This window comes from Syngnathus typhle, linkage group LG21, assembly GCF_033458585.1.
Source record: "Syngnathus typhle isolate RoL2023-S1 ecotype Sweden linkage group LG21, RoL_Styp_1.0, whole genome shotgun sequence".
NCBI lineage: Eukaryota > Metazoa > Chordata > Actinopteri > Syngnathiformes > Syngnathidae > Syngnathus > Syngnathus typhle.
In genome coordinates this window covers 5,310,895-5,324,384 of record NC_083758.1, presented here as the reverse complement: position 1 = coordinate 5,324,384, position 13,490 = coordinate 5,310,895, and the positions used below count along the sequence as shown (strand labels likewise).

Below are 13,490 nucleotides of genomic sequence, written 5' to 3'. Positions count from 1 at the left end.
CTGTTCGAATGGCCGGTTTCAGTGAAATAATGAGCCAAAGAGAACATTGAAATATTTTCAAGAGGGGCTGTAAACAACTTGGATGACAGGGTTGCGATAGTGTGCACACCCTGCTGTATAAATGTATTTGTAGGCTCTCTAGTATTTCTATTTATGACAAGACTCAGCCAAAAGCGCTTCTAGAAAAGAGTTGCTCTCTTTTATGTCCATCTAATAGCCTTTCTTTTAATAATAAGGTTACGTACGACGAGCGGTTATTTAGGGAGACAGCCATCTGTAGCCATAGTAACAAACCCGGGCATCTTACTGTGCTCTCATTTCAGTACCTTGGACAGCTCACTCTTTAGCGTCGCTTGAGTCGTCCGTTCTGCACTTCAATGTACGGGAAATGCGAATCAGAAGGTCAAGATGACTTTTTTACAGTCTTGTACGGCTCATTTGGCATGTGGTAGTCAGCCTGGGGTTATGCTGGAGAAGGAGGTCTGGCAACTGGAGGGTCGCCAGTTTGAAATACCCGAGGACGGGCTTAGAGAATATCCCTCGTGCATATGTTTATAACTCGGGATATGTGTCAAGAGGGATATTTAGCTTTTACGCAATCAGATTTGACGATTACATAGTTGGAGATGCATTAATCTTTCCCCTATCTGCATATAGCGGTAGCTTGGTGGTTGCTAATGTGTCACTCACCCGTCCAGGTAGAGGAGGGCGATCGGCGGGAAGTCATCTTCCGTCCACTCAGTAAATCAGTCGGGCATGTTGTGGCCAGCAGGTGAGAGGAAACCCAGCAAACTCAGCAGATCAGTGGAAGATTAGCTCGGCCGGGATTAGACTCCAACTGGCCTAGTGGGACGGACGGGGGCGTGGGACAACCACCGGGCTGATTGGGTATTTGGAATTACAACCATGCAGAGACAAGCAAAGATTATTGGGGCCTCTTGTGTGCATTAATTACTTGGCCTTCTGTTGATGTGCACAAACACAAAGGGATTAGTCCAAAGGTGCAAATTAAACATGATGCATAAAACAAATCAAAACATACTGTCAATCACAAAATATCCAAAGATGTTGCAAATTCATTCATAGGAAAAAAAAAGAAGGGGATCCAACATTGAACCTTGAGGGACTCCAATTGCAGAAAATTCATTGATTTACTCGTGAGTGAAGGCACATTGTTACTATATTGATGATATATTTATTTCCCCATTTTATCTCAGCCTAGTTATTTGAGCATCCAATCGCATGCACCCAGACATTCTGTCAGTAAGGGTATCTGATGTGGTACCAGCACACAGATAGACCCATACACACACCTCCATGTTCAATATCCAATTACAGCTGGTTCTGGTATGTTCAGGGCATTACATTTTAATTATTAACGGCTATAAGTAGTAATTGACAGCTGTGAAAAGGTCAAGCTTGGACATCTCCAGACAATTTTGTTCATTAATACATGTATGGAACTTATTGGCTAAGATGTGTTTGGTTTTATTTATAGTGCTATCAAATCATAGTTGCAAATAAAAAAAAAAAAAGTCTTTTGGCAAACTCTGATGAGAAGCGAGTGGGTGTGTTTTAATTAGACTTGACTGACAGTTCCCACGGCAACATACAGCAGGAAAGCACCCCCTGCTTGTCTAAAAATATTCCACAAAAACAAGACCAGTCAGAAGCTGATTGAGAAAATAGAATTCTGAGGCCTGTCAAAAAAGGCGACCTACTAAGAAATATGAAAAACAATTCATCACGTCAGCCTTTCATATGGTAAATTATAGTTGCAGTTCATAACGACAACGCTAGATGGCACTAAATCGCAGCTCCAGAGACGCACTTGAGTTTTGCGTCAGAGTACAACGCTGCAATAATCCGTCAAAAATACGACTGTACTCGTTATGACAATTATATTCATCCGCCATGTAAATTTCACACAAGCAATCCGCAAATTCAAAGAAACGTACATCTCATTGAACATAAATAGAAGTGCATCACACCCACGGGTCATCACCATTGAACTCAAGAATATTATATGTTCATTTACATGTATTTCTTTTACAAACCACAAGACAAGTACGAAAATGGCCGATAGTTTGAAACGAATTTGTGCTGCAAAGTCATTCGAAACTGACATTGTCGCATTGGCGCGCACGCACACACAAATTCCCTTGCTGTGTGATCTGGTTCACAGTTTCCTGGAAAGGAACCAGATAGATTAGAAGACCTCGCACCGCTTTGCTCCCTGAAACTCGCACATTTAGACCATTTCAGAAGATACAAGGATGTGCTCTTCCTAATATTGTGACCATGATATTGGATTTGTGCCATTACCATGAGGCTTGAAATCACAAATGAAGAACAACAAAGTGTTTTTTTTTTTTTTTGCATTACCATTCACAGTTGTCTGCGTTCAGCGAATCGCTTCAGCCTCCACACAAGTCACGAAGGCGTGCTAAAAAGCTTTAAGGAGCCATAAAGAGCTGAGGGGCGAGGAGGCTTTTTTTTGTTTTCCTATACTGACAAATCCATTTGCAGTTCAAAGCCAGAGTGAGAAGAAAACAAGAAGAAAGGGCGTCAGGCTTGTCCACCTGCACCCACTCATCGCCTGAAACAATAATGTCAATGATTAAGATGGAAAGAGATGGCAGAAATGATGACAGGGAGGAAGAAGAGATGAGAGGGATGCAAGTAGGATGCTTGACAGGCCAGTCTTATGTCACAGTGCGCCCTCTTGTGGTCAGATCTTATACTAATAAAGCAATATGAAAACAGAACATCAATACAAAGGAGAAATAACTAAAATTGAAAAGGGTTTTAATTAACAATTTATTTTACTATTTTGATGCAGGTGAGGCTCTGCCTCCCCGACTGCATGTCTCTGAGAGAGCCCATGTAAGTAAATATATTTTTCAAACATATTTGAAAGCATTTCGGAACCAAACAAACAAATCCAATACTGTACTGGAACAAGTGCTGTGTGTTGTAAACACCACTAGAGGGCAGTAACGCCTAAGAATGGAGTTCAATAGGTAGAGAAAGGCTTCCTGTAAAAAGCTGAAAAACCCAATAAAATTTAAATCACTAAAAAAACCAGCAAGTAGTTTAGCATGTCATGAGTATTGTTGTTTTTATAATCATCTTGCCTAATTTTTCCTCCTCATGTGGAGCGTTTCTCCACCCCCTGCTTGATCCCCAGCACCAGGTGAACAAACCAGTTTATCTGCACCATCCAGCCTTTCTCCCGGCAAATCTCAATCTGGTCCAGAAGGTGGCGCTGCGCCTCGTCTTCGCTACGGCCGACGGTGAGCGCTTCGCGGATGTACTCGATGTCCTCCTTGCTGGTCAGCTGGGGCATGCCTATTAGGAAATTGCATTTCAACTCATTTTAGCACACTATACCGCCCTCTAGTGGCCAACACAGCACAAGGCATTCTGCACCTGTCATCAGCATCATGGAGAAGAGGATGATGAGCAGGTTGGTGTGGTGGCGAAGAGCCAGGTAAGCTTTCACGCATACATCCTGATCCCCAAATAAAAGGAGCATGAAATAAGTGCACAAATGTGAGAAATTGCGGCTGAAGCACCTGGAATTTCTGGAAGTGGGGGCTGCTTTTCTTTCCCGACGTTCCCATGACATACAGGAAGTCTGGCGTGAGGACAAAGGGAACCCACTCCTTACTGATCCCCATGAAGCTCTTGTAGTTCCCCAAGATGTGACCAAAGTCGATATGGAAGAGATTCCCTGCGGCAAAAAAAAAACAAAACGATTCTCATGGATATGTTTGGTTTGAAAGCCAAAATTGAACGTGGTTACCAGATTCAGTGATCATGATGTTGTCATTGTGGCGGTCGCCTATGCCCAGGACGTAGGTGGCCACACAGTAACCGCCACAGGAATACAAAAACCTCTCCACGGCTTGTTGAAACTGAAAAAAAACAACTTTGAAATTGTAATTCATAAAACGCGACAGCGGGTCTAAAAGTAGCTTGTGTGACAGGAAACCACCGAAGCTCACGACCGCTTCCTGTCGGTCGTTTTTGCGACTTCCTTTTAACAGTGAGAGGCAAACATGAAGACAAAAAAAAAAAAAAAAATCATACTTTGTCTTCGCCCACACATTTATCCCGCAGCCACTGATTCAGGATTTCATCTTTGAAAGCTCCGGTGCTTCCGACGACGCTCTGCTGGATGTTAGCGATGGTGGTGGCGTCCTTCACGATTTCGATCATACCTGAGAGACAATTTGAGGGATGAAACGTGGAATGAAATCATTCATGAAATTAGAATGACGGACCTATCCTGTTCCCGGTAGAGATGCAGCCGTAAGGCAGCAGGCACAGGTCCAGAGACTCGGTCTCCCAGATGGACTGCATGATCAGCAGAATCTGGCGGGAAATAAGAAACACAAAACTTAACATACGAAAAAAAAATTGACAAGAGGGGGGGGGGGTTGTCCGCCACCTGCAGGATGAGCATATCCTGCCTGAGATCATCCCCGTGCTTGAAGATGATACCAATGGGGTCCTTGGACAAAGTGGTGGGGTCGGCCCTTTCAAACTGGAGCCACAACGGCTTCTTCTTGGACGCCATCACTTTACACTGCTCGATCTGAACCCAAAAAAAAAGAAACATTCAGTCAGGAATCCCATGCGAGTCTCGACAGAGCGCGTCTCCGTTACCAGCAGGCGTCCGGCTCTCAGTCCGGGATCATAAGGGACCCTGAAACCTTCCGGAAGACCGGACGACTGCAGTGTCTCCAGCTTCTGACGCATCTGACCCACCACTGCAAAACACACTCTTGCTAAATTTGCAACACTCTCAGCATCATTTTGAAAACCAACCTTGTGTGGTGACGTCATATTTGTCCGGGGACATGGTCTTGATCTCTCGGGTGACTTTCTGCAAAGCCTCGGTCACTTCCACCTAGAATAAAGATGCGATTAATTAATCAGTGGTGTGTTTGTGGAGAATATTTGCGCACCTGTTTTCCGAAATCCTGCAGCATGGCCTCGCCGCACCCTCGCAGGTAGGCCTCCAGGAGGACTGCAAACCTCTGCTGGTAATGTTTGGATTGGGCGATTTCGCTGCGGAGGAACCAGAAGAGGAAATGGCCGATACGCTTGCTCTGAAAGGCAAAAATAGACACGGTGCCATTGTTGTTGTTTTTTTTTAACTGTAGAAGATATGTGATGTATTTTTAATCCTGCTTACCCGAAGAGCTCTTTTGAGCAGAAATCTGACAAGGGCGCTGTCATGATAGGGCTCAAACTTGACCGCCTGCACACAAACACACTGCTTATGGAAGACCACAACTGCCAAAATCCCAAAAATAAATAAAAGCGAAAATAAAAATGAATAGAAAAAAATATTAGAAAATTTTAATTTAAAAATTATATGAAGATTTAAAAGAAATAAATTATAATACAAAATAAAAGTAAAAATAAATCAAAAAAACTTTAAATATTAAATATTAAGATTAACAAATGGCAAAAGAAGTTTGGAAATAAAAATATATATAATTGAATAACAATTTATACATATTTTATTTTTTAAATCATATTTTTCAGTCTTATTTTCATTTTTTTTCTTTAAAAGAAAATGAAGGAAGCACATGGCAGTAAACAAACCTGAACAAGCTGCAGAAGGTATCGCAGCACGTCATCATCCTCCAGCGTCTCCAACTTCCTCACGGCCATGGAGCGAACTTGAGCGTCAGAGTAGTGGCAGTCCAGCAGCTGCATGGCCAAGCCGACGTCCAAAACGCTGACGTGCGTCAAAAGTGATCGTGAGAAACAAAGTGACAAATATGAACGGCGCTTCTTACCTGCTGTCCCATGCGCTGCAGCGCTCCAACAGGCGGTGCATCGCCAGGACGTCTTCTTGTCTCCCCCACCTGACTGACGACAGCAGCTTTGGATAGGCCCTAACAGGGTTGAAAGAGGGGTGTGTAGACTTTTTCAATCCACTACTGTTCCCCTATCCAAGTACCTGGGGTCGCGTATACACTCGTGTCGGAAATGCCAGAGCAGCTCTTTGTCTTCAGGACTCAACGGATGCAGGGGGTCGGTCGCCACGATGGCGGCAAACTGTTTCTTCAGGTGGTTGGGCATCTCCCTTTGACCTCGCTCGGGTCCGTCGGCGCCGTCCCGACTTTGCTCGCGGCTTTTGGGAAGCACCACGGGGTAGCAGTACTTATCCAGTAAGATGGCGACGGCCATGGAGGAAACCTTGTCCGGGTTGGTGGCTGACGTCAGCTTGTCGGCGTTGATGCTGCTGCTGCTGCTCTCCTCGCTCTTCTCGGGCATTTTCCACATGTGCAGGACGAACTCGCCCTGGCGCAGCAGCGAGCGGTGGTCGATCAGCAGGAGGTTGACGTAGTACAAGAGGCGGCTCTTGGTCTTGCCTTAACGGACGGCAACGGGTGAGGATTGCTTCGGGAGTGTTCGGCGGCGGGATCTCAGACGGCCTTACCGTCGTGACTTCCCGATGTGTTGTCCTGGTAGGAAGAACTTTTGGAGGCCGGAGGCTGGGATTGTTTACTGCACACCACCTGGGATGAAAATATGATGGAAGTGAAAATATGGACCATATTAAAATGATTCAAATAGATTACCTGGAGGTTGAGACGAGAACCTTTGGGCAGATCCTTGATTTTAATGTTAAACTCTAACCAGCAGTTCCATAACACTTCTTCATTGAAAGTTTTGGGAGTCGTCCGCTCCTTAAGTACAAAAATGAGGTTTATAAATTGAATTTTTAGCTCTCTGTTTCACCCAAAAAAATGTTTTTCCACCTGGGCGAGAAGTTGCTGACTGTGAAAGATGCTGGCCTCAATGTAGACCACAAAGTCGGGAATTTTGGGAAGAGTCGGGATGTCGATTCCCAGAATCTTCACCCGGAATTTCCTGTTACAATCCCACATGGAGACGGTGAAGACTCGCTCGTGGTCCTTCTCGTCGATGGTCAGCTGCTCGTGCGTGCCTGGGAAAACACCCAAAATGACAAAAATTGACCCTCACTAAAAAAAATATATATATATATATATATATATATATATATATATATATATATATATATATATATATATATATATATATATATATATATATATATATATTTTTTTTTTTTTTAAATCGAGGACTGTGAAGACCTGCAACACCAGTGCAATCATCCACTTGGGCCCAGTCCTCTTCACGGACCAGATCCAGTTCAGGGTCTGGCGGGGTCTCCAAAGCCAAGTGGATCTCCTCAGCATTCTTCAGACACTGACGGATCCAGTTGAAGTTGTGCAGCGGGTTCTCGCCATACAAATACTCCTCCCTGCTCAAAAGCAAACCCGACTAACTCATCCCATCCCGAGTCGATTGGCGACTGGATTTTTTTAACAAACCTGCCGCACACCCGTAGCACAAAATCCGTCTCGCAGGAGCTGTCGGGGATCCCCAGCAAGCCTCTTTTATTTGCCATTTTGGAGAAGAAGCAAGACAAAACCTGCATTGGACGGACAAGAATGTGAGACATGGAGAAGCGAATCGAGACGATGAAGCGGAACGCTTTGCGATACCTGCGCTGGGGTGTCGTCGATGGACACCTTGATGGTGTGACTGGCTGAGTGGATGTGGATCACCACCAGGACGTGGCCGTTGGTGACCTGAGAGGACGAAAAGAGCCGCCCAAGAACAGAGATTAATTTTCTGTGGCTCTCAGAGTCCAAAAATTCAACAGACCTTTCCCAAAAGGTGCTCCGGCAACACCTTGGGTGTCACCCACGGGTCCATGGAGTAAAGCTTAGCGTCGCGTCCCGACAACTCGATGCGTCTCGGCGTCAGCAACTTCCTGCGGGTAAACTCCAGCTCGTCATCGTGTACGTTGCTGACGTCGGTGACGTCGTAGCCGATCAGGTAGTTGAGGAAGCGCTGGTACTGGAGGGTCGGATCCGAGGGCTGCGGACGAGGGACCATCTTGATCCGGCCGACGTCCTTCTTCAAAGCTTTGGAGGAAAAAAATTAAAACCTTTATTACGCGGTTTCATCATTAAGAATCAAACAAACCTCTCCAGTAGCGAACGCAGTCCAATGTCTGGAAAACTTGGTGTTTGTCGTAGATCTCACACGTGTTGCCTTTCTTCTGGTAGAGCAGTATGCAGTGGTCTGGAGAAAACCTTTGGTAGAATTCCGGACACAGGTTGGAGGTCACTGCATTGAGCCAAACCTGAGCCTTCACCTGGGAGGAGAGAATTTTAAAATCACCTTAAGTTGAATGGATAATTAAATAACAATGAGCAACCTGTTCCACTGTCCAGTTTCCCGCAACTTCCAGTTGCAGCGAGTCAGGGGGGTCGCCACCCTGCGTGGGTGTCGGGAGGATGAACTCCACGGCGACGTGATCCATGGAAGCGCAGGAGGACGACGTGATGGCTTTCCTTCGTCTCCGCCGACTGCTGTCCTCTCGTAACACTACTTGCTCTTCCTGACTCGACTGAACGGGCTGCTCCTCCATCGCCTAGCTTGAGGAGCGATAAAATGGGACAAATTTATTTTGACTGGAATCATTTTTTACATTTTCTAGAATAGCCACAACCCAGACTTAAATCCATTTGGAAAAGCTGATGGACAAAAGAGAGGTTGAAACTTTTGGAGCATTTATGTAATGAAGCAAAATATAAATAGGCACCAAAGTGTAAGCAACAGGAAACGAAAATTTAAAAGCTTCTATTGCCATTTTATATTATTATTTAAATAAACAGGATGTAATGACTGGGGGGGTTGGTTTTTCCCCCAAAAACAGGAAGCTTGTGTGAATGCAATACTACACAAAATGACACGTTTGTTTTACCTTACACATAGTTTTGACAAATTTGTCAAACTAATATATCACAAAATAACTCATTGAGAAAATATTGAGAGAAGACGGCACGACTTAAGGGGAAGCGGCACGCAAGAAAGTTATAACGGTACAAGTGGCAGGAAGTCGAGAAGGAAAACTCACCAAGAAATGCAAAGGGAGCAAACAACCCAAGATTCGGCATTAAAATGAGGCGAATAGTGAACATTACTGTACAAAAAAAACTCTTGTAAAAGATTCAGCAACGTTTTCTCGCTGCCGGTGTAAAGTGGTGATTTGCTAATTTTGCCCGACAACTTAGCAACATCCTGCAACTCCTTCAAAATAAAAGGCGGTTTCGGAAACACAATAATTCTGCTGATTAGTTTTTATCTTTGCTGCCATCTCGCGGTCAAATTAAGTAGCTTCAGTGGTTTTTTTTTTCTTTTCAAGTTTATATATCAAACTAAATTTAACAAACACAGACTAGACCTTCTTGTATAACTAAATTGGTTTATTAAAACTCAAACCTATTTATTAACTTCCAACCTAACAATTTTATTGATTGGTTCCAATAACAAAAAAAAAAGTTAGAATTACTGCAATCAGATCAACAAATAGTTGGATACTGATTAATAAACAGTTTTATTTGCTCTGTTCAATGACAATAAAGGCGTTCTATCATCGTTTTTAATCTTTTTTTTTTAAAATCTTTTATCTTGATTTAAAAATGCAGGGCCGTCTGCAAATAAACAGACCAATGATGATGATGCTAGCTTTTGATTGACAACAGGTTGGACCAATAGGATCGACGAGGATGTTATGTTTATACCAACCTACTTTCCCGTACAAGGCCACTGTTTAGGTGAGTAAAGAAAAAAGTTTAATAAAACTTTTCCGCGTTTTAATTCGTCGAGTTCGACAAGCGACCACACCAATGTACTGAGTATGCTTTAAACTTTAAAAATACGAGACAAGATCGAGATGACGAGGCCTGTCCTTTTCATAAATACGAGCTCCGCAGCTCGGTCGCTCTTAAAGCTTCATTGTTGACGTTAGTTGTTTTTGTTGAAACGGGCCTTTTCCCTAAACTCACTCGACGTATTTAATATATTTATTCACTTTTTCTCAACACAGACCTCGTTTTTCATACGAATATATATAATTCATAGACATTTTCTCGCGTTCGTCGACGGAAATCCCCATTTTTATTCGCACTTTAATGTCGTGACCGATCAAACTGCTTCTTGTGCTTATGTCTCCCAAATATGACTTTTCAAAACACATCGTCTGAATAACTAGTTATAACAACATTATTACAACTTGTTATTTGTTGCCGTCATTCACAGCCTTGAATGAATGGGTCGTTACGCGCATGCGCGGACGCTCTCGAAGTTTATAAACAAGAGCCCGTCACATGATAACCATATTGTGCAACAGTTTTGGAGACGGGTTAAGAAAAATAAAGAATAAAAACTAGCAATAGTGTGTTTTTTCCTGTGTGATATTTGCATTTCTAATCACATACTGTTTCAGTTGACATGATGATGTGGGAGGTGGTGATCCCCAAAGGCCTGTCAAGTGGTAACCTCAAACAATTCAAGGAAACCGAGCCCCACTGCGAATGCACAGGTATTCGCCATCTCCGTGGCAACGGTCAGACATCTATAAATCAGCACTCGATTTTTTTTTTCCACTCACAGAAGAGATTGTAGAAGTGGATCAGGACCAATCACATGTCTCCTCACCTACCCCAAAGAGTGATATGGAATTAACAGAATATGGTAAGTAACACTAATAATGACTTTAAAAGACATAAAGACACAAAGATCCCTCTGTTTTTTCTTCAGCTGATCTTCCAAGCCTGGAGGAGGCTCCAGAGGAGAAAGAGATGACAGCGATTTATCAAATAGAGGCGGCCACGGGGTGTCGTGGGCGGTCTGGTGACACCCGCTGGTTGACCCAGCTTGCTCACATTGCCACCGGGCCTCAGAGCCCCCTGCTACAGGATTCTCCCCACAGCAGGTAGGATCACACATCTACATTTAAGATCAAGCACATAAGCAAAAGTACTTCACTAATACATCTGGGTTTGTTATTTTCAGTTCGTCTACTGCCCGAAGTGATTTACATTCGTACGCCCGGCCTCCCCTTCCGAGCTCCAGCAGAGGCAGGGTACAGCAAAGCCACCATGGATGAAGCAAGGGAATCACTTCAGAGTCGCTTTGTTGCATGATGGTTTTTTTTTTTTATGTTTGCACAGACGAGCAGCGAATGCAGCTCGGCCGTGTCCACCAGATCCTCGCTGTCTGATGACGAAGACACGGCCTGGAGCGTCTCCTGGCCTGCCACTGCCTGGCATTGCTTTCTTAAAGGTACACTTGCATATATTTCAATGCGTTTAATTTGAAAAAAAAAATTTCAAATGATGTGGTACTTTTATTTGTATTTTCTCTGAAGCTGTTTTGTGTGCGTAGGTACTCACCTACGTTTCCATAGTGGCGCCAATGTCGAGTGGCGCAAAGTTGAGGACCTTCAGTCTGACGTTGAGGAACAGTCCACCTTGGCGGTATTATATTAAAAAAATAAATCATAAACATCCAAGTATGAGCAATTTGCACAGCGGACTAAAAAGAAAACCATTTTGCAGAGTTACGGCTGTGAGGGTTTGCAGCTTGTGGCACACTCCGAAAACGTCTTGTCTGGTCAGGCCATCTTACAGCTGACCTTTGACCCCGGCGCTTTTGGACACAGCTTGTTAACTGCACGCTGTGAACTTGACCACCCGTTCTACGTTAAAAACAAAGGTAAGCAAGCAAGGATGTACGAGAGAGGACTCGCCTGTAACATTTATTTATTTATTTATTTATTTATTTATTTATTTATTTATTTATTTATTTATTTATTTATTTATTTATTTATTTATTTATTTATTTATTTATTTATTTATTTATTTATTTATTTATTTATTTATTTATTTATTTATTTTTAATCAGGTTGGTCGTCATTCTACCCGAGCTTGACCGTGGTACGCTACGGGATAGCCGGCTACGAAATGAAGCTAGGCGACGTTTGCCTTCCTCCGGGTCACAGAGACGCCGAACATACAGATGACTCGCTCGTCTTTGACACATTTAAAAGGTATTTCAAAGTGCCATGACAACATGCACGTATGACCGAGATGATCATTTTTTGGTGCGTTTTCCACAGTTACGATTTCACACCACTGGACTCTTCCGCCGTTTACCTGCTGAGCAGCATGGCCCGACGGCGATATGCCTCCCAGTCCAGCGGGGGCGCCCTTTCCCCACACCGAGACACATTACAAGGTTTGGCATTTTTTCATTGACAACGCTCAACTATCAAAAAAAAGAATAGTGAAGAAAAAGCTTGTTCAAAACCAACAGACGCCGACACACCCAGCCGCTCCCGTTGTCCTCACCGCAAGCCAATCAAAAGCCAAAATGTCCGCCAACCAGGAAGTAGCCAAGTCACACCCAAGTGTAAGCGGCCAATGAATGCATTCATGCTGTTCGCCAAGAAGTTCAGGGTGCAGTACACGCAGATGCACCCGGGCAAGGATAACAGGTTGGTGCGCGCCGCCGCCGCGGTATTGCGCAAGAGTGTTAAACGCGTGCGTGCGTTTCAGAGCCATCAGCGTGCTACTCGGCGAGCGCTGGAAGAAAATGCGGACCGAAGAACGCCGGGTGTTTACCTTACAGGCCAAAGCTCTCGCCGATGAGCAGAAGAGGCTCGACCCGGACTGTTGGAAACGCAAACGCAGCGATTATGTGAGGACACACATAAATCTCCCAAATGATTTCTTCATGATAATAATAAATGCTTATTTTTGTCAACAGGTGATTTCCGGCGACAAGTAAAAAAAAAAAAAAACAATGCTACAGGATGACATGAGAGTTTTACCTTTTTTTGGGGGACTCATCCACATTTTAAAAATCAAATCAAGAGATGACATTTTGTTCACTTTTCTGGCTTCTAATTGGTGCTATGATAGCTGAGGATTAAAAGGAAAATAAATCGGGATGGCTACACTATTATCTTGCAATAAGCTTGAAGCAGGTCCCCTCCCAGTTATAAATGCATGTTGTAATGTTTATGTGAATTTATTTGAACTGCAACATAAATTGTAAATTTACACTTAGCTTGCTTATTAATGTACCTTATGTAAATATTGTATACACTCGTTATTAAGGTGTGCATGCCAACTTAATTTAGATTTCACCAATAATCAGGTCAACATTCAAAAAAATGTGTTGCCGATATAATGTACTGTATGTGCCATAATTGAATAATACAAATATATTTTTATCAAATATTTTGAGATCATCACACAAAAATGTGTTGAGGCATCATAATTAGAATTTTTTGGGTCTATTTCGGTGCATTCTAATTGATTCAGTATAAAAAGTAAGAACGAAGAAGGTGCAGCGTTAAAGAAATATCGCATTATTTTACACAGTCTGTATTATTTACGACTTTTATTTATGATGCACTGTATACACTTTATCATGTGTGACTACGACATTATAATGACAAATATTTTTCATAACTTTTATGTTTGTGGATTATTTACTGCTTTGTTCTGCCATTTGTTGACAATGCAATATAAAGTTTGAAAAACAATAAAACACTTTAAAGCTTTATTTGTCTT

The 13,490-nt window shown here is 43.1% G+C and overlaps 1 protein-coding gene and 1 pseudogene across 1 annotated transcript; one reads left to right on the top strand and one right to left on the bottom strand.

Moving 5' to 3' along the window:
* Positions 1 to 2,791: 2,791 nt before the first annotated feature.
* pik3cg (phosphatidylinositol-4,5-bisphosphate 3-kinase, catalytic subunit gamma) lies at positions 2,792 to 9,154 on the bottom strand. The gene is made up of 24 exons (XM_061269009.1): positions 8,984 to 9,154; positions 8,282 to 8,501; positions 8,047 to 8,218; positions 7,723 to 7,985; positions 7,560 to 7,646; positions 7,386 to 7,486; positions 7,146 to 7,315; positions 6,789 to 6,976; positions 6,609 to 6,716; positions 6,467 to 6,545; positions 5,984 to 6,398; positions 5,820 to 5,918; positions 5,623 to 5,758; positions 5,207 to 5,272; positions 4,977 to 5,120; positions 4,837 to 4,918; positions 4,675 to 4,778; positions 4,457 to 4,603; positions 4,290 to 4,380; positions 4,096 to 4,226; positions 3,809 to 3,920; positions 3,579 to 3,736; positions 3,433 to 3,514; positions 2,792 to 3,351 (listed from the first exon to the last, which is right to left on the bottom strand). The coding sequence occupies exons 2-24, from the start codon at positions 8,492 to 8,494 to the stop codon at positions 3,152 to 3,154; spliced, it is 3,348 nt and encodes a 1,115-aa protein (XP_061124993.1). The 5' UTR covers positions 8,495 to 8,501; positions 8,984 to 9,154; the 3' UTR covers positions 2,792 to 3,151.
* A 481-nt stretch (positions 9,155 to 9,635) lies between these two features.
* Positions 9,636 to 13,482, top strand: LOC133145549 (HMG box-containing protein 1-like; annotated as a pseudogene).
* The last annotated feature ends 8 nt before the right edge of the window (positions 13,483 to 13,490 follow it).

Excerpts from the sequence above, each read along its gene's own strand:
- pik3cg (XM_061269009.1), bottom strand. The coding sequence starts at position 8,494 with ATGGAGGAGCAGCCCGTTCAGTCGAGTCAGGAAGAGCAAGTAGTGTTA. Across the intron at positions 5,121-5,206 it reads TGCTCAAAAGAGCTCTTCGG|AGCAAGCGTATCGGCCATTT; the intron begins GTAAGCAGGATT and ends TTTGCCTTTCAG. Across the intron at positions 4,604-4,674 it reads TGAGAGCCGGACGCCTGCTG|ATCGAGCAGTGTAAAGTGAT; the intron begins GTAACGGAGACG and ends TTTTGGGTTCAG.